Genomic DNA, 27,035 nt, shown 5'->3' on the forward strand with positions numbered 1-27,035 from the left:
GCAACCATCGTGTACGCACTCGAACCTAACGTTTTACAAATTAAAGCTCGAGTGATTAAAGATGTATAGACATGCCCTGCACTGCAAAAGTTGAGAGGCACCACCCTCAGAAAGGTGTGATGTGTTCCGTATGGCCATAAAAAGGATAGGGCAAGAAAAAAATTGCCACCAGTAGCGTGCATTAATTGAACACAACCACTGGAGAACAAGAATTTGATCTTGAATCAATCAGTGCAAACGGAAATTTTCGACAGAGACCAGAATGTGCTCTGGATCAACCAGTGGAATTCACCTTTGCTTTTGGCCATCAGCACTTTTCTTTTTAGAATAACTCGCCACATGTTACCAAGTTGTGGAAGCTACACAAAGATGCATACGATTCAAGAAGCACACTTATCAACTCTGCATCATTTGACGTCTCACAAACTGCCTTGGAAAGACTAAATGTGTGTTACGAACTTAAAATACTGAAGCAAGGTTCCCTCAATGTGGCCTATTTTGGAGACTAGCAGGTCAAGTGACTGCATCAAAGAATTTTCTAAAAAATACCAAGAGGTAAATGGGATCAGAGGCGTAGGAAATGTGAAGCGCTAACAGAAGTGGGTCACTCGCTAAAGCCGAGAGAAGATCCCGGAGGAGCCACGCTGCTTTTCTGCAGGTTGAGTAAGCTGGTGGGGCCACAGAACACCAAGATCGTGGATTGTGCCTCAATGTTTTGCAAGTTTCTTGCACAAAAAAAATCTTGGCAGTAGTTCAGGTTCCACAGATGTTACTGAACTGTGGCTACCTTGCGTTGTCCATATAGTGCTGCCGATGCTTGGACAGCATGTCGGTGACTGTGATTACTTTCTTCAGTATGGGCTGCATGAAAAAACAAAAAAAGAAAAGTCAAATTTACAGTTTTCACGAGTCTACTTCCCTTCTATAGTGAAATAAGAGGTGAGCAAATGCAAGCTTTGGAAATAATATTACACTTCGAACCAATCTGCCTTTCTCATGGTGTCGCAATGCTTGTGCCCTTCCCCAAGCACAAAAGTTGTAAAATATTTTGGTACAGTCCCTGCCCACCGGTGATTTTGCTATTGCTCTAGCAATCCAAGATCACTATGCGAAACACCACCACCTTACCGAAATTTTTCCAGCCAAAACGACACCACAGGAACATAGAAAGTGGGTTAGTTAAAAAAAAACAGGAACATAGAAAGTGGATTAGTTAAAAAAAAAGGGGGGGGGGGGGAGCTCAAAGGGCTCAAAGAATCAAAGTACACAAAGATATATGGTAAGTACTTGCTTACAATACATAGCAAGCCCCCTGATCCATCTCAAAGGACAATTGAAGAAGCACCAGGGTAGATGCAACACATTGTCCTAGGGGCTGCAGAAAATTTTCATTGTATTTTGTTTTGTATTTCTGGTAAATACTGAGCAGCAGAACTTATGCTTACCATTTGAACTCGACATGCACATGGGTTTTAAGGAGAATTATAATACCAAGGAACAAAGAGCTTCCATAAAACCATTTACTGCCGAGTGTCGCGAATTCGCGACATACAGAAAAAATTAGAGCAAGCAAGCCACAAAACATCTGCCGCCTTTAATACCGGCTGTTAAGTATTCATGGGGAACGTAGCTTTCAGCATAAAAAATTTAGCACCGTCTCATCTAAGGTACTTTATGCTAGAACCGATTGTTTTGTAGTCGATGACGGATAGTGCGAGGCACACGCAACAGCTCTCACTTCTTCATTCTTTCTCGCTTGGTTAACGTAAGTTCTATCTTCAATAACTCTATTTATTTGGTGTCTACGCACCCAAGGGGTGAAACACGATACGTTACGAAATATTGAAGTACGTTTTTTGCTGCAAGGTCCTCGCTTCTGTGCCATATGAAGAATTCATGACGTATATAAAAGTATGCATTAAAGCTGCATTTTAGATAGTAATTTAAGGGTTGGTATTTAAAGCTCGAAAATAAAAACAACTTTTGTTTTGCGTGGCAGTTTCCTAATTCAGACATTAAAGGGTTAAAGAGGTACTGAGACATTTTGTTTCTGTTTTTTTGCATAAAAGGAAAGGACAATCTTTTCAGAGGTTATAAAAGTACTGGTAAGAGTCAGTGCACCTTAAAAAATTACAGTATGTTTTTAAAAGCCAACTTCGGTTCCTGCTGTACCCTGATGTCACAGCATGGCATTAGCTTCTCGTCATGTGCGCATGCAAGATAGCGTGACATTTCCATGGCCGCCCCACTCTGTGCTCAGTTGGCAATGCGCAATCAACCTTTATGAATGTTTTGCCACATTATATCATCACAACTAGCCATACCAGTGCATGAAGTCATGGTAGTGTTGACACCAATAGGTGCACCGCAACAAAATCGACTTTTATGTGATTATAAAATATCTTATTAGCATTTGCTGAGCTTCACACTAGCTGAAAGCCATCCCTGTATTCAGGAGATTTGTATGGCAGAGTAAACTCACTTTCGAAAATTGATGTCAACACCCATATTATAATTAAAGGTGCAGAAACAAACAAATGCTAAAGCTCACAACTAGAGTGTACTAGAATGGGGGAGTGGGTCTACTGGAGCGGGCGGCAGGCGGTGCTGGTGAAGCAAAAAGTGCGGGAAATTTGTGGTGGCGCTGCAACTGCCTTTCCCTGAAGCTCCGGCTCATCCGAGCTGTTGGGTTGGTGGAGCAACGGCCGGCAGCGCTCGTGGTGACTTTGAGGGTGCCGAGCTGTCGCCTGCCCGACGCGCGGCCACTTGCATGGTTTTTGCTATTTGTTTGCTAGCTACTTTCAATCTTGTTAGTGCGAAAAAAAGAATAAAACACAGTGAAGCTAGCCCTGCTGCTATTAGCCTTGCTGCTATTAATTAGGGTATTTGATGAACTAACATAGCGCCTCCCTGTTAGCTGAATTACTCGCGAGACGTAATACGACGCCGTCCACGGCTTTGCACGAAAGCTGCTGCAAGGATGCAGGAGACGCATGAGACACGACTGATGCACGATGGCGAAGTTGCCGCCGCCGACCACTGCACGTGGCCATAACCATGGCAACATCAACGGTAACAATGGTAACCTTCAAGTGAAGGCAACGGCAGCACCACCTGGATTTTCAGAAAAAAGAAAACGCCTCATTACGGAGCCTTATGTGGACCAACTACACCATTCCAGTACACTCTACTCACAGCGCTTCAAAGACTTCCCAAGTGGCATGCATGTCGACTTGAAAAACCGAATGGCATCACTTATTTTACAGTCCTCCGGATCAGAAGCTCAGATGTTACCTTTTCAGTGCTCTGTGCAAGCAAGTCGTCCTTGTGCATGACACATATGTGGTGCAGCGTTGCCAAGTCACGAGCAGGGTCGCCGACAAACGTGTCATCAGGCTCTGGTTTTTCAGGAACATTCTGGAAGAGTGTTGAATAAGCTTACAAAGGTGGAACCTGTCACATGAACCTTTCAATGCTTTAGTACAGCAATCTGCCAGCCATCGTTTGTGCACCAGATAGCGCGCGACAAATAGTGTCGGTTTCATCCTTGGGGTGGTTCCCCCATCTTGCACTCGCAAAACTAGTTAAGAATGTCTCAAAGGAAGACCACTTTGTAACTTTCTCGCTTATTGCTCCCACGGGCATGACTACTGTTTCTTTGCAGGCGCCGACTTACACAAGCGATGCTGCTGCAGTTGTGTTTGCTGTGTTGGGGACTTGCAAACACTACTTCCACCTCATTGGTGATAAGACGAAGGATTATTATATATTTCTCACTTGTTTTTGCCTTTTCGGCGCACACACAACCCTACAATTTACTTCAGTGCACTCGGACACACAGCTGACATAAGCAATGAAAGTGGGTACTAACTGCTCTGCAGTAAGTTAGTCGAGCAGCAGTTTCCCCAAATCACTGCTCGACTGCCAAATTAGAATCCGATTCACTGCATGTCAGCCTATCATTTGAGGAGTTTCTTTCGAGTTGAGACTCAGATGTTAATGATCGAGCAACATCTCAAAATTTAGCACGGCGAGACGATGCTGACTAGATCAGATGAGACTTTTTTCCCTCAGTGTTTGAATTTGATAGCCCTTCAGGCACTTATTTTTGTAGGACTGAACTGTTCATTGCAACAAATCACTTTTAAAGTCATATGAGCATTTTCTAAGGTTTTTTTAACAATGTATGCAACAACACAAACAATTTTTTGTTACTTTATGGTCACCCAAAAATGTTATGGCAATTTTTTCCTGAGATAGACAAGTCCGAAGAACTTGAATCAGCAATAAAAAATCGACTTGGGGGCTAAATTTAGGCAAAAAAATTCGATCCTCAAAGGGTTAAACAGCTCAAAAGTGCTGTTGGAGATGATGTTTGCAAGGCAGCAGGATTCTCTTAAACTGTTTCATTAAAATTGTTTTATTAATGTTCAGATGCTTTCTGGTGAGCCTACCCCTCATTCAGTACTCTAGGGATGACCAATAACTACAGCATCAGGAATTTTTTCAAACATGATTGACAAGAATGAAGAACACTTTTTGTAAGATGTATTCTGCAGCTTTTGCAGCTGTTGAAAGTCTTTTCCATGAGCATGCATCTACCTCGTCATGGACTTTTTATACAGTATGCTTTAAAAGAGCCCGTAAACTACCTCCAATACTTTTCAACATTTCAAGTAAACACACGCATAAATTAAAAAATTCCATGACGACCAACAACGCTAAATGCGTAAGCGCGGCGAGCCGCAAGCACACACAAGTTCCAAGAGGCAATCCTCTCTCCTCTCCAAGCCTTTCAACAGCATTCAGCCCCTCAACGTTCACCGTGACATAAACATGTCTATTCGTCATCTACGACACCTTTTTGTTCGCTTCTAGGTACGTGCACTTGCGGCTCTTCCTCCTTTCACGGTGAGGAGAAACAATGAGCCGGGAGGAGAGATGAGCTGACGAGCGAAGCGAAACGAAAAAGGGCATCTTTTCATAATGAAAGATGTGCAGCCCCACTTTTACGGCCTCATTTCGAAAAATTCTTATGGCTATGTGTTTGTTCTAAACTCGTGCACAACTAGAACACTACAACTAAATTTTTACATTTAGGTGGCATAGGGGCTCTTAAAATGCCCTCACAAGAGTGAAGGCAACTTTTGCTGATATGCTGTTTTTCTCGAGTTGTTCAACATTCCAGAATTAATAATAAACAGCACATCATTATTTGACACTTCTTTTTTTACACATGCATTGTCAGGCATATTATTTATATTTTTTTCTGACTCTTTTATTTTTCTTTTATTGTAATAGCAATTATATGGACAGTTTGGGCTGGTTTTTGCCCCCGTCATCGCACACGCGCGCGCGCACACACACACACACACACACACACACACACACACACACACACACACACACACACACACGTGGGAAAACATGCACTAGCCTCCTCTTTCTGCGGAGCGAACATTTCCTTTCCGGCCAGGATCGTCTTCGCGTGCGCTTATCTTGTGAGCGAACAAGGGGGGGTTCATCATGTTTCCATGGTTGCCACGCTCAGCGCACGGCTTGTGCCCCCACAGCAGGCGAGAGCTTCTAAGGGCTGCGCTCTCAACACAAAAAACAGTGCCAATACTGTACCTGAACCGGCCGTGTTCTCTTACATCAGTGTTTTGTAGAGTTACGTGAGATCGGATCTAAATGAGTTGACTGCCAGCCTCACTTCGTATGCAATTTGTCGCTATGTCTGCACCACAGGAAAGTTGGTTACTTAAGCAAGCCCATTTTTACTACAATTAGCATTGCTCCTAAATATGCTAGCCTTGCTTCGTAAAACATTAGAATATGTTGGTGTCGCATTCATTGCTTTGCCCTTTTGGCGAAACTGTGACTTTTTAAAAATTACCTTCACAACTTTACTTGTAAACCTATGGCTAATCACTTATTGTTCAAGTTATTGCTATTCGCTGCCATTTTTGCACAAAACTGTACATCACATTTCTATTCACCAATCCCCGATTCAATACCCCCGATGAGGGCTTTTAGGGGTAATTCTGACATTTCATAAATAAAAGGAGCTTCTCACAGACATCACACGTTTGCATGTAAGAATTGTAGATGCACTTTACAAACCAGCTACCTAGGCTACTCACAGCAATCTCATCCAGGAAGCGGATCATCCTATTTTTGTTCTTGAGAATGAAAGGGTTCACAACCTCCATCCAGGGCTCCTATTTGAAAGACGACAGTGAGCAAGACATGAGAGAGGCACTGTCCAGGCGCTGCAGTTTGCCACCCTCACCTTGGCCCCAAACTCAACAAGGTTGGCCAGGTTCTGGAGACATTTTGCCACCAGTATAAGACTGCGTGATGCGGTCTCCGACGGAGTGTCTACAAAACAATAAAACTCGCACATTCAATAACAACGGTGAGTGGAAAGTCCCTGTGCCCTTGCATTTCTGTCATCAAACAAATGTCATCAGCAGTAATTAGCAATTGCAAATCTCTGTGAGATGTACTTTCTGCTCTACTTCCCATGCATATGAAATGTACAGAAATAATAAAAAAAAAGTACTCACCGCTTATGAGGTTGAACTGTCTCGGGTTCAATATAGCAGGACACAGAAGCCGCAGGAAAATGAACCCGCTGAAATGCAAAACCGCAAAATGTCTTGAAATGTGTTTGGTGCTTTGAAACCTTGCCAAGCTTTTCCTCAGTTATAGTCATACGAGCGTAAGAAATACGAAACTCTGAGTTTCTATCATAGACCTTAACTGCAACAAGGCCTTCCAGCGGAACCTTTGTATGGTAGGTAACTCCAGTGTGCTTATGTATAGGACTCCTAACATAATTCGTTCACAGGAGAGGGATGTCGGAATCGTGCTATCTACAAATCTAATTTAATTTAAACACAATATAAAAAATCTCCAAATATAGAATGAAACAAAACATTTTGTTCCTTCTAAGCAATGAAAAATATTAACATGAACATTGCCAAAGCCCATTTGGTGAAAAAAAAAAAAAAGTGGCTTATATAGATGATCCATTTGATATCAACACGTAATCCAATCCCTTTTGGCTACTTGTACAAATGAGAAGCTTTATTCTTTGTTTACCTTTTATTTTAAGCAATGCCTGAAAGAAACAAATACTAAAGCTGACAATTTCTAATAGTGAACTTTCAATCTCACTAGCAGCCACTATTCAATGGGTACTATGCACATCTTGAAATTTTGAACAGTAATAGTGAACCCCTAGCAAGCAACACTTAGTAGTTAACATTTGCTAGGAGGGCATGAAGCGACAGGAAGCCTATGTGACGAAAGCTACGGCGGGCAAATCTTACCTGACTACTCTGGTCTTGACCATAGGGTCATGCGGCCACTTGGATGACACCTTCTTCTGAAGGCAGTGGCAAATGTACCTCAGGGTGCTGGAATAAAGGCAAAGGCTAATGTTTACGCAAGGCAGCTGGAAGAATTGCAAGCATGGCCTACTGAATGTACAATCGCTGTCTACCAAATCTGAATTTGCTATTTGTGTTTCTGTGCATGATGTTCACTTCCGAATCTAGACTTGTAGGCCCCTAGTTATATAAGCCATAGCCAAAGCAAGTATCCAATTCCGACACTGTTGCAATGACTTCGGGTCAGTTTACAATTATCTCAACATAATTAACACAAAATCAAGAGTGTGTGTAATTTGACCCAATCAATGCTATCTGTGCCAAAAGCCTCACTGTTGGTGATTGGTCAAGCAGAGTGCAATGAGGTAAAGTTATCAAGAATGAAGCTGTAAGGACTTTCCATGTTATTAACCTTCCTTTTAAATCTTTGCAACATTACAAACATGGGAGTGGAACAAAATACAACTTGTTTTTTCTTTCTGCATCCTTGACATCACCTAGAGTTCTACGTACAGCCTACAACATCCCGATTGAAAAGTATGTAACTGAATGCCACAAATGCTCACCGGCAGCAATGTTCCACAGATGAAAAAATAGACTCAACAATCGAATCCAGCACTGAGAGCAAATGCTCAGCATTGGCACAGGCTTCAGAGGGACTGTCCAGTTTACTGGGATTTAACTGGAAGTAATAAAATGCACACAAGAGATTACGTCTTGGTGCGTACAACATAATATATTGACTCTGAGCATCAACATTTTTTTTTGCCTATCAGCTGCACTTTATATGCACTTCCCGAGTAGCAAGCTTAAGTTAATTCAAATAAATTGATGTTGTCTTACATAGTAGTTTTAGCAGAGTAAACCAAGTAATTAGTACAACACTCTAAAATAACTGCCAATTAAAGAAACCTCTCATTTCCTTTTAATGAAAGGTTTTGCTTCTAGTACCTCATAGTTTATTCAGTCATTAATGCAAGCATGACTTAGGCAACAATGTCTCGTTTAACAAACACTACGTAGCATTACATGAGTATTGGTCCCTGCAGATGTGCATTACCACAATTTCCCCCACAACGATGACTTGATGGTGCTGTGGGTTAAACAGAAATAAAAAATTATATTTTAGTAAAATGTCTCTTAACCCTTTGAGGGTCAATGACGTAGATGCGCATCCTCCACAAACGTCTTCAAGATGGCCAACGAAGCGCATGAAAGTCAATGCGTGCATGTTAGGAAAGCATGCTTTTTTCGATCACTTCTCTTGCTTGGCATGTGCTGCCATGTTGTGGGAATATGTACATAAAATTTTCAAGCGCTGACGTCACTCAGTTTTCTTTTAATGCTTTACTAAAGCACGTCCTTTGGGTAGATCTCGCTTCTTAATTTAAGCCCATAAAGGTGATGGCTGTCTGGTTTAGAATCTCTCAAACAGTGACCATTTTGTTACCTCATTTGTTGCTTCCCAGGGCGTGACTACGCCAGTTTCTGTGCAGGCGCTCACTGACACAAACAATGCTGCTGTGGCTGCATATCCGGTTCGTGTGACTAGCAAAAACTGCTTCTGTATCGTTGGCGATAAGATGAAGTATAATTTTATGTTTGATTTGTTTTTTGCTTTTTGGATGCGCACACAACCATACAGTTCGCTTCAGTGTTCTCACTCGTGCAATTCGCTAGCACTGTGGAAGTGTGTGCCAGTTTCTCAGTTGCAAGCGAGTCCAGCGGAGATTCCTCCAAATCACTGCTCAACTGCCGGATCAGTATCTGATTCGTTAGATGTCAGCCTGTTGCACGAGGAGTTACTTGTAATTTTAGGTGCAAATGTTGATGACAAAGCGACAACTTAAAAGCAAGTGGGGCGAGACCATGCCGACTTGATTAAAAGTGACTTTCCTTCTTCCGTGTTTTTACTTAATGCCGGCTCATGCACTTATTTATATACATCTGTGAACAACACAGGTGTTTATTGAAATAAATAATTTACAAAGTCATATAAAGCTTTTTTTTTTCTTCTCAGAATGTAGCTAGCTGTAACTCATGAATAGACCATGGCTATGTAATAACACTAACAATATTTTTGCCACTTTATGGTCACCCTAAAAAAGTTACTTTTTTCTGAAATAGATTCGAATGAAGGGTTTAAATCAGCAGTAAAAAATAGGCCCCGGATGAATGCATTTGGCTAGAAAATTCAACGCTCAAAGAGTTGACGCAAACAGAAGTTTACAGCAACAGTATTTCAATACCAGAGGCATCAGTGCTAAAATGATGCTTGACATTACTATCATTACCATGCTATACGCTGTTCTTTCAGCATGCTAACTGACAGGCTTACCTCACAAGATTGCCGTCCATCCATTACACGAATTATGGAGTCGTAAACGGTGTGCTTCAGAAACTCGTGGCCAGTCGAGCGCATGTATTGGTCCATCAGCGTCGTCGTCAATGATGTTGTGCGAAACAACGTTGATGTCTCCTCTGCATGGTACCAAGCGACAGATTTCAACAAAGGCACAACATAAACCAATTTAGAAAAATAGGCTCAATATGACACAAATAGAAATCTCTTTTGTCACACTGACACAGACTTTCAGCATATGCACATAAAGTTGTGCTTGCTAGCTCTGTAAACACATCTACAATTTAAAAACTTGATAGTTTTCAGAATGATTGTTAAATGTAGCATGGTGGCAGGCTTTCTTATGTTGCTATTATACAAAAGTAATCGAGGTATTCAAGGAAGCGCAACAAAAGTACAGTTCATAAACTGGGGCGAATGTGAAAAACTGTCATGAAAATGATTCCAGGTAAAGAGAAAGTCATAATACTACATAATAGGCTCAAAAGATTACGAGCACTTCTTCCTGGTCCTTTTCCACATTACTGTCAGCTTGCGTAGGCTGTGCGCATAGGCAAATGCAAACAAGTCACACTAGATGAGCACGAACACCGACTTTTACCCCCCACTGGCGTGATGAAGAGCACAAACAGAAGTAAGCAAGCTTTTTTAGATAATGCAAGCGGCAATGTGAGGTGTGTCAAAATACACGCGAAATCAGCACTCCTTTTGATTCACTCAGCTTTTGAAATCGCAACAGATTTACTTGCAAGATAGGAAGCACAGTCCACTTTTTTACCACATCGTGCTGCAGGGGGCGTCAGTGCGACTACTCGCAACCTCCCCTTCTGCCGCCACTTGCCTCAACATTCAACCCACACCCCTAATCACAACTGAAGGCACGTGACTATGCTCGCTGTTCTGTCGTCTTCCTCCCTTGCACAGCATCATATTGCCTGAAGGCACGATAGGTTTTTATCACGCTTCAACCCTGTACAGACCACCACACCAACGCCCTTTGCTTAGAGTGCCCGTAACATTGCCATCGAATTAAGGGAGCAGACTGCTTTTTGGGACCAAAAAGTGACAAAAAAATCTTTTTTTAAGATTGACATATTTGGTATCTGCAAGTATTTTGCTATCTCTCTGCAAATTTTTACACACCAGGAAGCGGTAATTTTTTCGTAATGTCATTCTAACTGTCCAGATTCTTGGTGCTGTTAGCATGCAGAACCTGCAAAAAAATGGGGAACCAACTTCGAGCCTTCTTTAGAATTTGCCGGCACCTATGTTAAAAGCTCTGCTATGAATTTATGAGCACTTTTACGAGGATTACAAAACATGCACATTATGATTGTTGCTTTTCGAAGAAGCTGTGTTTTTTCAGATTTTTTTCCATTTTTCTCAAAAAAGGAAATTTACAACTGTTCGATTTTGAGGCCTCAATATCTCTGCAGCTAGGGCAGGTACAACAATAATTCTTTTTGCAATGGAAACCTATATGTGAGTAGGGTGCAAGTATGGGAGCAGAATTTAGAGAACAAGCCTTTTTAATAAATTGCTCATCAAAATTTTAACACAATACCAACTGCTCTTGAAAATGGATAGTTCATTTTGCTGTAAAATAATAAGAAAGGCTCACAAACAAAAAAACTCTCGCATTATTTCAATCTATAGTCATTAGTCTATGTTAGGGTATATTAAATATTACTTTTAATTAAGCACTTTTTTTCTATGGCGGCCTTAAACAATAGGGGGTGAATTTAAGTTATTATCATGAATAAGACGAGTTACAGAAAAACTAATTGAACGTTTGAAATCAGCAGAAAAAACTGCATAATTCTGTGCAGTTTGATCAAGATCACTGAAGAAATAAACAAAAAATGTCTAAGAGCAGTTTGCCCCCTTAAGAGAGAAGCCGGGAAAAGGAACGGGGAAGTACCCTCGAGGTCGATCTCTCGGTTGTTCATGTCCCTGAGCAGGAGCGCCTCCTTTCTCTCGTAGCGGAACACCCGGAGCACGGCACTGGCCAGGGGAGTGCGATCCTTGTGGCACAAGTCTGCCAGGACGCTCACCAGGTGGAGCTCCTCATCTACCACCAACTGCCGCAACACACAAGAAAAAACACTGAGTCAATCAAGAGCCAGGGGTCATCACCTTGCACATATAACATTGCCATGCACTGCTTTATGCACGCAAAATAATCAGGTCGAATGCTCAGTCCATAGTGCACTTTTACACTGTTCAATACACAGCATACAAGGCTGTGGCGTACCAGCAAGCAGTAAAGTCGTAAAAGTCTCTCTCTGCATGCCCTGCATAGCCAGTCTTTATTCCCTGTGACACTTCCTACAGCATAAAAACTACATAAATTAAGAACACGAAGTTACATGAAGGCTCATAGGTTGGGCTAAATCGTGACAAATCTACTACTAGTATAATGACTGTTATGTGCAATTTCTTAAAGTAACTGCATCAAGTTACTACAAATATGGCTTGTAACAGCAATGCTGGCCCCAATAAAGTGTTTGAGTTGAAATTACACTGATGTGACTAGAGTTGGCAAAAATGAAGACATGTGGATGACTTAGCCCCAGTTTTCGTGCTTCAATTTGTAAGCACTTTGCATATTATTTGCATAATTTTCTACCTGTAGTATACTACATAATATATTCTAGCCAAACTGGGGCTCGGGAAGCACTGGTTACAGAGGCTTGTCACTTGAAAAGACAGAAAAAAAAAAGGACTAAGCTATGTACAGGGACATTGGCTTTCCATCTCTCACACAGTAAAGGAGCATTGACGAGCAATCAACACACCTCCTTGAAGGCTGTGTACTCAGCCAGTGGCATAATGACCTCATGCACGTAGCGGATTCGCACACGCAGGGACCCCCAGTCTTCACGAATCGGAGGCGTCAGTCCACCCAAAGAAAACCATTCTTCCGTTTCTTCGCAGTTAACCAAACTGTCCAACTCAACAGTGACTTCCGCTGAAAGGGAAAAAGCACAAAATTAGACCTGTTGAAGGGCCAAAAACACTGCCAGTGCTCTTCTACTGCAACAAGCCAAGCAGAAAAAACTCTAGTGCCAAAAACACTGCCAGTGCTTTTCTACTGCAACAAGCCAAGCAGAAAAAACTCTAGTAAAGACAGTGTAAGAATGCAAAAATACGGGAAGTTCAGATGGCTTACCCATTTCCATGTCTTTTGACCTTTTCCCTTTAGTGTAAAGAGTAATGGTGAAAGATGTGACGTCTGACGGAAGGTCCCTAAGAAAACCAGATCACAGGTTCAGGCAAAGGTCAACTGAATGTCTTTGGAATGGCAATTTTATTGAAGGTCCATAATAAAGTCATTATGCAACTCAAATTCATTGCTATTATTGATGTGTAACCAACAGTCAAGAAACAAGCTCTTAAGAGAGCAGTACTACAAACCTAGAACTTGTTATCGCAAAGGCAACGGCAAAAATGTTTTGGCAACACACTACTTGTAATCTTCAACATAACAGAATTAAAGCAAGGGTAATAAGAGACAGCTTTGTCAACAGTAGTCAACTGAGCATTCTCAAACACCTTTTTTTTTTTTTGCACATACAGCGCCATCTCCCAGTAAACCCACGCATATACAAAAAAAAAGTTCAATTTTCAAGCTTTTTCAAATAAAGAAACAAAAAAAAGTCTAACAAGTAACCAGTTCCTCTTGACAAAGTATGAGTTAAAAATCTATTTGGCTCAAGCAGTCAATGCAGTTCAATGTCACTGTAGCTATCTCTAACAAAGTTTTAGGCCAGTTTTTAAAAATTATTATTATTACCCTGAATTGCCATACATCATAAGGAACAACGTTATGCTTAAGCATAACTTTGTTCCTTCCAAGACCACAAAAGATAGTTATAAAATGCAGTGACTATGAGTCAGTATTTATTCATAGTGTTAAGGTTGGTCACTTCTCAACTGCACAATCCAAGGTGAACCTTCACTGTCTTATTAGCCCATGTTTTTGCATATCAGGTATGAACATCTTTCCATGGCACATCCTCAAGCCCAAAACTTGTGCATGTGTGCCAGATATGTGGAATCGAAAGTTTGCAAACAAAAAATGAAAAGGCTAAAGTTTCCAAGACCAAGACACTCTAGAATTACACAACTACCATGCTGCGAAGGATGAAAGACTTTAGCCCTTTTGTTAAAAATACTTACGTTAGGGCTTCTTTAGCACCAAGAGCTATTGCAAAAATCAAAACGTCTATTCAGCTGCAAATACTCCACATTATTTTGCAAGAACCACACTTAACTGCAGACTTAGAAAAAGTAAGGCAAACAATTCTCACTCGAGCAGAAAGTCCTCTTCCCAGATTGGATCAGGTGGGCACTTGACTTGAGTGCGGCACACCTTCACCTATTGCCAACAAGGAATTCACCGGACATTAAAGCCAAAACACTAACATAGCGTCATGTGCCAACAGGACTGCACAGGAAACATGGGCGGGTCTTCATGGAGGAGTGACAGCAAGTAAAACACAGCGGAAAGAAAATAAGAAAGAAAGGCTATCAACGATTTAGCCTGGCATAATATACCAGTGTTAACATCAAGCGGTACATGAAAGATGTGTGAACATGAGAGAGCCTATTCATGCCAAAAAAAAAAAAAATGGAGCAGCGTGCAAAAAAATGCAGGAGCCTTTCTACAATCAGGGGATTGGAAGAAAGTGAAGCTTGGCGTGGCCGTGTCTGATGCACTGCTTTTTTTTACAGGCCAGTCCATACGAGCTTCGCTTGAAATATTGAATAATCCTTGCACTGTACAGGGCATGCAAAGCAGAACAGAAAGAGCGAGATAGATTGTGGCGACACACAGCACACAAACCGGCGCAGCCGGCGTGACTCTGCCGCATGGTGCAACGCGCGTCTGATAAGGGACGGCGCCACTGCAGCGCCACTGAAGGCCGACGCCATTACCAGTGGCTATAAACCCAAGCTGCCAAGCTCGCAAGATTATAGTTGTTTTCCAACCATTCGAGTGCAGCGTCCGCATGCTCGCTGCGCTGCTGCTACCACGCTAATAAACAGTTCTTATGTTTCATGTTGGGATGCATCCTCCCATCGACGCGGCATCCCACAAGATGAAGCAGTCAGGTCGTGTGACCAAAGTGACCAAGAAGCTCTGAGAAACAAAGAATGGCCCGAAATAATTTCCACTACGTGATGCCATAGGTAAGGGAAAAAAGAAGGGTGGTTTGAATATGAAGAGATTTCCAGCCAAGTGTCAAGGAAGCAGGAAGTGAGGAAAAATAGTGTACATCAGGTGTGGACACATGCAACTTAAGCAGAACTAATCAAAAGCAGACGAAAGTAGAGGTGATGCAAGCAATTGCAAGAGCATCTTTTGCCATGCAAAAAATGGCAAGGAGTAAACGCTAACACAGAAATACCAGCAAAAAACAAACATAAATCAATGCTCTCAATTCGGTGAGCTCATTTAACTAGAGAGATTTTCAAAACTTCAGATACCAAAAAGATTAAACGTTGGCTAGGCAGACAAAGTATAGAAACCCTATGAATATACATAGATAAACACAAAGTGCAGTAGGCAGTCCACAGTTATAATGCATCTAGCACTATTATTAAACTCCTGAGACCTTCGAGCTATAGGCATCAGAAGCAACAATCACAGCCAGTAGTAACCTGTCCTGTTTACTTTCACACTTACCCTTACATAATATACTAAAGCATCAGAAAGGTTTTTCACAGAAATGTGCTTTTCACAGATAGCCAGCTAAGCTATGCACATTGGCATAGCCACTGGGTCCAACTAAGGTTATACGTAAACATCAACAAAATGCTTCAAGTTGTATTTATGCTACCGGTTACGTGAGCCAACTCATGAAGACTCGGATAGGGCCGTGAGTCTGATCGAGTCCAAGTGAGTACTATATTTGGGCGAGTTTAGGTCCGAGTTATTCTGATGGAGGAAAATTTCAGCGAGTCTTAGTTAAAGTCAGTCAGGCTGAGGAAAACATAGGTGAGTGCAAGTCCAAGTGAGCCCCTCGGGCAAGGAAGTATAGTACATTACGTCAAAGCTAGCTCTACATCTTTTGCCAGCCAATGATTAGAATACGTGGAATGGCTTGTTACCCTGAGATATACAAAAAACAAAAGAGAGAGAGAGTGGGAGCGAGAGATCACCTGGTTGAGGGAAATGATGCAGAAGGGGTGTGGGGCAAGGCGGACAGGCAACCTGTGAGCCTCGAGCAAAGTGAGGCTGAGCGAGCGCACTTGGGAGACGGATGGTGAGGCACCTCGACCGACTGACCCCTTGGCCAGCTGTGGCACGCACAGGGGACCCACCGCACTCATCCATTCCTGAAACAAAGATGTCGCACTGCTGCCAACTCTAGCATGGAGCCGTCAGAGCTACTTCAAGGAAGTTAAAATGTCACAAGGAAGTTGAAATGTTAAGATGTCACCTTCCGGTGGCTGCTGTTGCAGAACGTAACTGCGACAGCAGCCACCAGCCCCAACAATGGTTTTCAGCGCAACCGCAAGTGACGCTTCAAGTTTATGCTCTACATGCTTCCTTAGGCCATGAATGCTGAGTCTTTGTGTGGTGAGAATTAATTGAAACCCACAGACACACATTATAACATTAAGTGATTAAGCAGCGTGGGTTCAGCAAAGATTTGAAGATATTTCTATGTTGATTCAGCTGGATGACTGTCTAGCAGACCTTTGATTCAGTGCAGAATTTTGGTGGACGAAATAAGGTTCTTGCACAAAAAAACAGACAGCGAAAGCTCTCAGTACTCTATCCTGATAAGCCTAATGCCATGGGCTTCTACTACATCTTTATGTATGTTACTAGAGGAAAATAATAAAAGAATGTAGACAGTGTAACAACTGAACATCAAAATGACTGCCATATTTTGTTGGAGAATATATGTCCCTAAGGCCCAGCCCATAGGCTTCAGTCCCTGGACACCATGCCTGACAGTGTCCAGCTATGTCTAGCAGTAGTGTTTGCCACCACACAAGTGACTCTCCTCTTTTTTTTTTTTTTTTTGCTACTAATATCAGTGATCAATGAAATGCTACCAATATCAGTGAATCTTGATATAAAATTAGGATGTCCTGTACACCCCAAAAAAAGGCATTTGCTATGGCAAAGTATGCAGAGAACCGAAAAAGAAACGTTCTTTTATCTATTGCTATTTTTCAAAATTTGAACTTACTCGAACCACATCGGAGGAACTGGCACACAGATAATACACGGTGCTGATACAAGGAAGGGCCCTTTCAACAATCTGAAAGCAATTGGGCCTGGGGGAAAAAAAGAGAGAGAAAACTGAAGTAGGTGTATTTTTGTTTGTTTGCACGCCAATGGCATAGGTTGATGGTTATAACAAAGTAAATCCCATAAAAGGCAACTTAAATTCAGAATTTATTTGGATGCTCGTATCACAAAACCTGAGACAAGTTTACACAAACGGTAGTATGCATACCAAAACTTTCAACAGTCATGGCTCTCTCTCAAAAGAAGCCATGTCAAAAATCAACAGAAATGTGCAAAGCAGAAAAGTTACAAAAAAAAGAGAAATTGAATGTACCAATTTTGTTTTTAGTGTTATTGAGCCATCAGCTGCAATAGTAATTAGCAAGGGTGCACACAATTTTGGAACCAATGGTCATTATCGAGTGCTGTAAAGCACATTACCAGTATAATTATATAACATGATCAAATTATATTCATTAGCACACAGCAATAATTTTGGTTGTGAACTATGAAGCAAGGTGTATTAGAAAATGCTTTGGAACATTCACCACACGAAAAGAGGGAGAGCAGCATCTAATGCCTACAAAGATACATCAAACTACTGAGAGTGAAAAGAAGAAAAACAGAATATGCATGTATCTGGCACGCAAAATGTGGACTCGACAAAGTGAGTTCATACCTTTCTAAAAGACTGTCATGAACCATGTACAGGTAGGAATAACTGAGATCTATTAAACCCTTTGGCTTTGTCCGCTGAAAAACAAAAGAAAAAAGGGTGATGACGATGATTGCTTCAACATCGCAGATAGAGTAGAGGCATAATTCTTCCAAGTTTTGGAAATTGCAGATCACACAAGAAATGGAGCGTGGACAATGAATTCTGAAAACCAACACGAAAAATGCAGTTTTGAGCTTCATAACTGCAATTCCATAAAAAGCCTTTAATACAAATGTCGAAATTCAGGTCGACACATAGTTCGTATTGGCAATAAGGTAGCTGCTTTACTGACAGTACAGCTCTTGACCCGTCAAGATGGCCCGGTGGTTAGGGTGCTCAAATGCTCGCCCACAGGTTGCGGGATCGCATCCTGGCCCCATTTTTGATGGAGGCGAGAATGCTCGAGGCCTCTGTACTTGGATTCACGCATTGAAGAACTCAAGGTAGCCAAAATTATCTAAGCGCTCCCGCTACGGCATCTCTCATAATCATGCCACAGTTCTGGGACGTTAAACTCCATCAATTATGACTAGTATGCTCTCGTCTCCACTCGTCTCACATAGTCACAAAAAATTAATTTTACCCATCACAGTTTGCCATCTGATTTCACGTTTACAAAACAGCATTAGGAAACAACTCACCCTTGGGTTGTCGAAAAAATACAAGTGCAGTTCTTTGGAATTGAGGACAAAGTAAAGGTTTTTCCATTTCTTGTTGCCGACACCTAAGAGGCAAAGAAAGTAAACAAACAGAGGCTGGTTCAAGTAACATAATGCAAAATGTATTACGCTGCTTTAAATACCCTCACACAAAATAAACAGCCATTCATTTTCAGCTCATTTTCGGTCTACTGCACGATGAAGGCCTCTGCGAATGATTTCCAAGTGTTACTTCACGACTAATTTAATTTAATCTTGTGCAAGCCAATTTCATTTTCATCCCCGCAAACTTCTCAATTTTGTCATTCTATATAACTCGCTGCCATTGTCGACTGCATTTCCCATCCCTCGGTAACTGTTCGGTCGCTGTTACTGACCATCGGTTGCCTGTCCTATGCATTACACAAATAATTTCCTAATCGCAAATGACTGCCAGTTGCACAGCACTATCAAGTAGCGGCAAAGACGGTAAGTCCCAGTGTCTCATAACATTTTCGAGGGAGGAAAAATGACAGAGGTCAGTATGCTTAGATTTATCTAAGTGCATATTAAAGGACCCTGGGCCGTCTAAACTTTTAAAGCGCTCCACAACGGCATACTATCTCATAATCATATCATGGCTTTAGGGCATAAAAACCCCATTAATTGTTTTTATTGACCCTCATATTGCAATTCAAACACATAAATCATTCAAAACTTATCACGCTGATAACTTCAAACACAATGCCATCAGGAAGCAAGACTGATGAATAACGAGCGCAAAGCCTTGACGAGAGGGACTGATCTGCGACACAGAAGGGCTAGAAGATCACGCAATAAGCCTCAGTGGTGCTCACTTTTCTTAGAGAGGTAGCCCTGCATGCGAACGCCTTTGCTGCGCTTTGCCATGCCAGTTTCTCGGCTCTCCCGCAGCGTGGCATAAATGTCGCGCGACCGATGCTGGAGCTCTTCAGCCCGGCTCGAGTGACAGGTCTCGTAAGGGGCCTGAAACTCAAAATTAAGAACATGTCACAAACTTAAAGTGACATGTGTATGAGCTTCCACGGTTACATATGAATAAAGATTAATTTCTCTAAATGCATGTGAGAAACAAATCAGGTGAGACAAAAGCAGGTGAGAAACAAACACGAACAGTGTTGACGCTTATGTGATGTGCTTGCAGAAGGAAAAAATAATAATAAACATAACAATCGTGGCAAAACAGCACAGAAAATCAGACGATGAGCCCACAGGTAACAGTGCTGAAAGAGTCCAATGTAGGAGAAATGTAATGCGCAACGGTTCTCAGTTTCTGCGGTGTTTTGCCACAATGTCCATGAACGAACTAGTCCACCGAAGAACCTTCGTGCAAGATAAAACAAGCTGGTTGTTCAAACCACAATACACCACTTTACACTCATAGCAAATGCCAGTATCTCAACCTGTATTTCCTGTGTACAACTAATATTTGCATCTGCAATATAACAAACTGGTTATTTTACCGATATATACAAAAGAGAGAAATGCTCTTTAGAGCACTGTCTCCACAGATGTGTTACGTTTTATGTCTAAAGTATATCAGAGTGCAAAAGCATAAAAAGTATAAAAAGAGTGCAACAGCAAGAAAAGTTACGCACCTTCAGCACGGGGTCTCCGAGGACATGGCCTTCCACTATTTGTTCCACCTTATAGCGGCTCACCACCGCCTCAAGACTGAAAACAAGGCAGAAAAACACCTTTTTTTAAAAAAAGTGTTACAATCAGTATCATGATGCAGCAACAAGGAAACTGTTAGCAATCAGCACACTTGCCAAACACAACCACCATTCTTATAAGGTCAAGGGTAATGACAACAATCTATAACACACTCTGCACAATGCTAGAACTCCTCGTTGGGAAGGAAAAAATATTCAACTGAAAATGCTTTGCTAATTACACCACTACTGAATTTTCACACATAAGAAAGGTTCCATGTGTACCAATTATTTTAAAATGGGGTTACCAAACAATGAGGGTAATGTAATTTCGTCGAAGAAGAGTAGACATGGTTATGCAATATGTTTTGTTCTTCAATGTAAGACTGAGATTGAGTTCACTGGTGCAACTACGTAACTAGCAGAAAAGCGTATGCGAGTCTTGACACACCAAAAAGGGCCATGTCATGTTCCATACTCTGCTGCGTCATTTAGCCTATAGTTGTAACAAAGTCCATTAGTACACTGCTGGATCAAGAGTCTATATAGAGTGAACAATGTTACAGAATGTGAGCTAATTAACAATTTTTAAGTATATGGCAACACAACCAGAACAGTAATCCCTTGCCACCACATGCAGACTGAGCAAGCACCCTAACAATGTTGAGACCCCAGATACTATGGCACCTTTTACTGGGCCTTTATCATGTGTTATAGCAAAACATCATCGCCAGTCGTGAATGCGCAAGCGAGCTAGAAATGGCAAAAACTGAAGTTTTTGGCTCAGATGCACGCAACGAAATAATGACGTAAAACGAGATGAGGGATGCTGCCACGCTACCTGTGAAAGGTTCGTCCACCCATGACATAACGGTTTCCTCTTCTTTCTATTCGAAACCTCTGAATGGTGTTGTTAATATGGAAGAACAGGGAGAAGTTCCCTGGTGAATTGTCGCTTGGTCGCACCAGAAAGCTTCCCGGGCCCACTAGACAGAGAATAAAGGTCATAGAGTTTGAGATTGTGTTTATCTATCAGATGTTGCAACAGGCCTAATAACACCATCCCAAAATAACATCTAAGCATATGCCCTACTCATCATTACCTCCAAATAAAGCTTCAACTTTTGTTCGTTTATAACGATGCGATTTTACCAAGTATAAAAAGCAAACTGCACAGATACATGCACACAATCAACATAGTATAGAGCAGTAGTAAGAGCTTACTTTTTGCAAGCTCTTCAACAGCAGCTTCCTTCGAGATGTCACCATGAAACCAAGGGTATATCTCGTTCGGATCTACATTATCGTCCTGCATAGCAAAAAATAATTTAAAAAAAGAAACTGGTTACACTTCAACAACTATGATAAGATATGCTAATTTTACTCTTTTAATAGAATTATATGCTAAGAAGTAAACGGATTCAATATATCTACTTGAAAGCAAAACGGAGAGTTTCAGTAGAATGGCCACGCTATCCCTACTCACCAGTTCCTCCAAAAGCTCCTTGAAGACGAGCCCACTTTCTTGAGTGCGATGCAGGGTGCACCACAGCCAGCCATCACCCATGTCATTGTGAACCACAAAGATGTCCCCTTTCTGGAAGCTGTACCACAAACGCCGCAGATAAGAACACCTCAAACAAGTTGGATTACATTAACTGCTATCAGCATATGAGCAACAAAGACTAACCTTTGAAAGGTCGGAAATTACTTTTACTAAGACTGAAGTGTTTGAAAAAGTTACTCTCTCAATACCAAAAACAAAATCAGATCTTAGATGAGCACTATAAACAGGTCACTGACCTTAGTTCATCTGTGTCAGCCATCTTCACATATGGCAGGACTGCAATGGCTCGCTTCTTGTCATTGACAGGCTGTTGTACGTGTAAACAAGCAAGCAAAAAAAAGGTATAGTTACAAAAAGGCTTATAAGATGACAGAATAAGCTGGCAGACATGAAATAACAAGCTGTATATTACCTCCTGACCTATGCTGCTCAATTAAATGTACACCTAAAAGTGTTTATTTCAAGTCAACATTACCTCTTGCAACTTTTAGAGCATTTCGTGACAAACACAAAATCCTCTTCAATTTTGTTTTTGATGACACTAGCATAATTACAATACTCTTGAGTAGTAGAAGTGTAACACACTGCTAACAACTACAGAAGCACAACAAGAATTATCAGAACTATCGCAACTGTAAGCTCTAAGATGGGCCGGCAGCTGTGATAAATATCCATTGTTTCTCCATCGTTGTTCTATTCCTTCCCTTGTCTTTGCTCGGCATAGCGTAGTCAACCAGATGATTTCGCGATTAATGTCCTCACATTACACACCTGTACTCTATTTTTCCCACCATCAAAAGTGCCGAAATAGTAGCAAACATCAATAACCATGAAGCGTAATATAGGTGTGCACTACATATTCTTGTGCTATCATGGGGTCCCAAGAACTTGAAGCAATTGTATTTCACTAAGGCATCTATTGAGCTTTATACTGACAAAGCATGGAAGTGATATCTAATATCAATGCATGAAACTGATAGCTTGAGAATTAAGCACTTTACACAAAATAATCAAACATGTTTACTAGTGGTGCTGTATGTATTTCTGCTTTTCTACCACAATAAAAATTTATGTCCTTGTAAAAAAAAAAAACTATCTGTACTATAGTGTAAAAAAGACAAGCTAATACAAAATATGGTAGAGAGTGGAGCAAGTATGCAAAGTAGTTGTAGCCTTTTTATCTTTCAGTTCTTAAACAGCTATGAACAAGCAATGCAATAGCATTAGCAAGAAAAAAAGTGTCATTTTTTACACCTAATTAATTCACTGCTTGCCTCGGGAGGAGAAACTGGCTGAATGAGGCGTTCTTTCTTGAGCAAGTCCGACCAGCCGGTGTAGTAGCCAATGAGGTCAGACAGCGAGTCAAACTGACGGCCACCGATGTAAAAGTCGCCGCAGACAGCAGTGATCCTGGGTCAATGTCAATGCAAAGCAGGCTCGTCAACGTTATCTGGCCCTGTCACTGATGTTCCAACATTTTCTCTTGAAGGATGTGTGTCCTGACTGTAAAGGCCAGTAGTATATCAAGCTAGCAGTACATCTTATCAGTTGTTTATTAAAGACGAACTTAAAGAACTAGCACTGATTCGTGGTATTTACACAACTGTAAGTTGACCCAAATCGGCCCCCTTACAATTGCTCGAGAGCGAGGGGGAAGTAAAGAAAGAAAGAAGAAGGACCTCTAGTTTCGACTTTGATCGCAAGACGACCCCCCAACTTCAGATTGTGAATTTAGATATAATAGATTGACCTACAATCGTGTAAGTATGATAACTTCTTGTGAGCACTACTGACATACCTGAGTACCTATTGACAATATCACAGCTCACAGTTGTTATGTTGCACTTGCACCCGCTCAGTTAGTCTGCAAGGTGCCAATTTGTGAAATTTTCAGCTGCAGATGAAGCGAGTCGTCTATAAAGCCTACGAACAGGGAGCTTGGAAATGTTTACCGGAAGTATTGTGAACGTACACTGCAACTTCCCTGAGAGCACCAGTGTGTTTGGCTGGCGCACACCAAAAGAAATGAACGTCAACAACATTCATTCACTTCTGCACACGTGAAATCATTACAAGCTTGTGCTAGTCAAGCACTTGCCTGTACAAAGAGATAATATATTTTACCATCATTACTCCAACTACAAGCTATTCGTCACTAACGACCATTCCGTGCTGCGTGCACTGTCGGCATGTAAAAGACATCGATATCATGATGACAATATCTGGACTTGGTTTGAAAGATGAACGTGACAGCTAAGACACGGACAAGCACTTCAATCAACCCCCCTCCATTCATTTCAATTAAACAATCACCCAATCAACCATTCTGACAAGTTACATTGGGATTTGGGTGGCTGTGTTATAAAACAAAGAAGTTTAAATACAGCACAAATAAGGTCGAATTTTCTATTGGTTCCAGTTGAAGGTCAGGTCACCTATCCAGAGTTCTTAAATTAACTGATGGTTGCTGCTATAAATAACTGCTACCATCATTTTCAGGTCTGCAATTGCCATTCATGACAGAAAACGGCAAGAACAATTCAAACGAGACAGAAAAAGTAACAAGAATTTTTGTAGCAGTATGTACAACTACGCGAATCAGCCACCTTGGAATTGTAACATTTCATTTTCCTCCTGTTTTCATGAATGCTGTGAAAACAGCCTCAGCTTCGGCACTGCTTGAAACTGGAGAAAAATTGCTGTTTTTTCCCGCATGAACTACTTCAGTGGCGTGAGTAGCACCTCGCTTCACACAACGACATGGCTGTTTCAAAAAGAGCTCTACCCTACAAGACCCTTGACTCGGAGAATATTGTGCACATTGAGGGGCTTTAGACTTTCGTTTGTACTTGGGTCGCATAACTTGTGGTAAAGATAACAATAAAAATAAATATGTACACAAAGGTCGTAGGGGCAACAAGTCAATATCTGTGGTGGCATCTCTTCCATTGGAAAGCCGGTTGATGTCCCTCACATTTTGATCTTAAACAGATTCGTATAGAGCCAACTGCCAAGCTCTTGCATAGTCCGACAAGTTCAAGTACAACATACAAGACGTACAGTTTGATTTTCAACATCGCATGTGGCAACAGATGAACACTTGTCAGCACTGCAGCACTTCTTCATTCTTCCTGGACTGGGTGACGCAAGTTCTATCTTCAATTATTTTATTTATTTGTAGTGTGTGCACCCGAGAGGTCGCACAGGACATGTTGCACAGTTTTGACGTAAGTTTTTTGTTGCTAGGTCCTCGCTTCTGTGGCATATGGAGAATTTGCAACACACATAAAAGTATGCATTCAAGTTGTATTTTATATAATTTGAATGTGGAATCATTTAAAGCTTGCTATTTAAAGCTGGAAAATGAAAGCATTATTTATATTGTTCTGTAGTTTCATAATTCAGGCATTAAAGGGTTAATAAACTCTAAAAATTACCAAAAAATTTTGAACACAATACAGTGACCATGCAAAGCAAAAGGTGGACACAATGCGCAAACGTAGGTAAACACCAATAATTGGTCTTACTATCAAAAGGTTTCAATACACTTGCTGACTTCACCGTGAAACGTTCTGTTGGGATACACAATAGCATCTGAAGAAAGCAAAATGCAATTCCATGTGACTGCATTCCGAACTCTGTTTATCGGACAAGCGTGCAATGCAGCATACATGGCATTCTTTCTCACCCTCTTGTTTTTCACTTCTTGCTGCACTCATTCGCTCGGTTTATAGAGGAATACAACTAGAATGCACAACGACGCTCACCTCAGGCGCGAGCTTGTGAGAGTTGCACTTTACAACTGTCAGTAACTCCAAATTACTGATGAAGTAAAAGAGCATAAAAATTACAGTTGCACCCGTTTAATCACACTGTTCCACTCAAACAAGGTTGAATTTTATCATATGGGTCTCACTGGAAGCCATATGAAAGAAAGTTGTGGTCTTAAGAAGTCAACTATGGATGCTATAAGTGTTATAGATGCAAACCTGAAGTGGTTGATACCAGTGTGACCAAGGTAGGAGAGTACGTATGAGCCTGGCTTGCGGTCACTCTCTCGAACCAGGTAACGGCCCAGACCCCCAGCAGCTTGCAGACGCTGCTCGGCAGTATGCCGGTCCAATCGTCCATGGTACCACCTGTCCATTATCAAACACAATTAGTGGCTGGTAATGCTTCTAGACACTTTGGCGGCTTTAGCCATGTTTGGAATAGCATTGAAAGGAACACAAACACCACGCGTGTTACATGCCACAGCTGAACTCGATAAACTAAACACATGCATCTGCAAATTTTGCAGTTACAAAACGCCATACAACATTTGGTAGAACTCTGTTGAGTTGCAAAAAGCACTACCTCATGTCTTCTTGCCGTGCTTTCGCATCTGCTATTCCGAGGCACTCGCATGAGTCCAATACTTTTTTATTATCTTTATACAGGAAAGCTGACATACGTTGTAACAACAGTTTTCAAAGGTTTAGGAAGCACTTACAGTTGTGCGGGATGTCAAGAAAAAACGAGCAATAACAACTGAATCAATACGAACGGTTGCTCGTGCTTCAAGTTGTCTGGTGCTTCCTCTCGTGATGGTGAAATGGAGCTAGAAAACTTCTGCTAGTTTACTCGTAATCAAGCATGTTTAGTCGAGGAGATTAACAGCTGCGAACATCAACGGTATCACTGCGTTCAGCGACTCGCCAGAAAACTGTAATCGGCGCTCATATCCCGCAGCGACATGTGTGTGTTCAGAGGCTGCAAAAATTTGCTTACTGAGATTGCGGAGGCGCTGTCAGAGAGATGTTCGAGTCGTCTTCAATCAAATCGCCGTCGCCAGCGAAAGGGTCATATTCCTCGGGAAAACAGCCTTCCCGGTCGTCATCCTGGCTGACGGCATTGCCGTGAAAGTGCTTTCGATGGTGCCGCGGGTCGAAGTCGTGCTCTGCCATCTTATGGCACGACGCGGCTGCTTGCATGGGATACGGTTCACATCTTGTTTACAGCATCGGCGTCCAGACGGCCCTTCGGGCCGTGTTCGGCACGCTGTCTTGCGCGATGGCCTTGGTATCTTCTAGTCCTTTAGTGCGCCTAAACTGCGCGATACCGTTAAATCCGCGCCCCGAATCAAGCGCAATAGCGCAGCACAGCAATCAGCACAACAACGCACCACAACTTAAACAAGTGTAATCGAAATCCTACTGACAGACTGATGAGTAACGCTAGTAACGCACTGCGCCGTTTATTATGAGATATCGCGAGAGTTATCAGATTGGTTAATTTGTAATACGATTACCCTTTAATTATTAGTTAAGAAATATAGGTTGTATGATATTCACCTCAAATTACTTAAAAATACTCTGTATCAACGCGAAGCCGTAGCGCATCAAGCGCCACTTAGTCACTTTGTTGC

At 41.6% G+C, this 27,035-nt stretch overlaps 1 protein-coding gene across 1 annotated transcript; it reads right to left on the reverse strand.

Annotated features, from left to right (window-relative positions):
* Window positions 1-513: 513 nt before the first annotated feature.
* vap (RAS p21 protein activator vap) lies at window positions 514-26,736 on the reverse strand. Its single transcript, XM_037435372.2, has 25 exons — window positions 26,399-26,736; window positions 25,618-25,767; window positions 22,903-23,038; window positions 21,865-21,935; window positions 21,548-21,665; window positions 21,286-21,370; window positions 20,903-21,047; window positions 20,005-20,080; window positions 19,225-19,372; window positions 18,371-18,453; window positions 17,691-17,764; window positions 16,971-17,058; window positions 15,928-16,104; window positions 14,073-14,140; window positions 12,932-13,008; window positions 12,558-12,730; window positions 11,681-11,840; window positions 9,736-9,878; window positions 7,964-8,079; window positions 7,338-7,424; window positions 6,570-6,637; window positions 6,293-6,381; window positions 6,144-6,221; window positions 3,295-3,417; window positions 514-861 (listed from the first exon to the last, which is right to left on the reverse strand). The coding sequence occupies exons 1-25, from the start codon at window positions 26,599-26,601 to the stop codon at window positions 784-786; spliced, it is 2,814 nt and encodes a 937-aa protein (XP_037291269.2). The 5' UTR covers window positions 26,602-26,736; the 3' UTR covers window positions 514-783.
* Window positions 26,737-27,035: the final 299 nt, after the last annotated feature.

This window comes from Rhipicephalus microplus, chromosome 1 (assembly GCF_043290135.1).
Source record: "Rhipicephalus microplus isolate Deutch F79 chromosome 1, USDA_Rmic, whole genome shotgun sequence".
In the NCBI taxonomy this organism is placed as follows: domain Eukaryota; kingdom Metazoa; phylum Arthropoda; class Arachnida; order Ixodida; family Ixodidae; genus Rhipicephalus; species Rhipicephalus microplus.

Coding starts and splice junctions, on each gene's coding strand:
- vap (XM_037435372.2), bottom strand. CDS start 26,601: ATGCAAGCAGCCGCGTCGTGCCATAAGATGGCAGAGCACGACTTCGAC. Junction 17,059..17,690: donor CATGACAGTCTTTTAGAAAG/GTATGAACTCAC, acceptor TTTTTCCCCCAG/GCCCAATTGCTTTCAGATTG. Junction 11,841..12,557: donor AGTACACAGCCTTCAAGGAG/GTGTGTTGATTG, acceptor GTGTTGCGGCAG/TTGGTGGTAGATGAGGAGCT.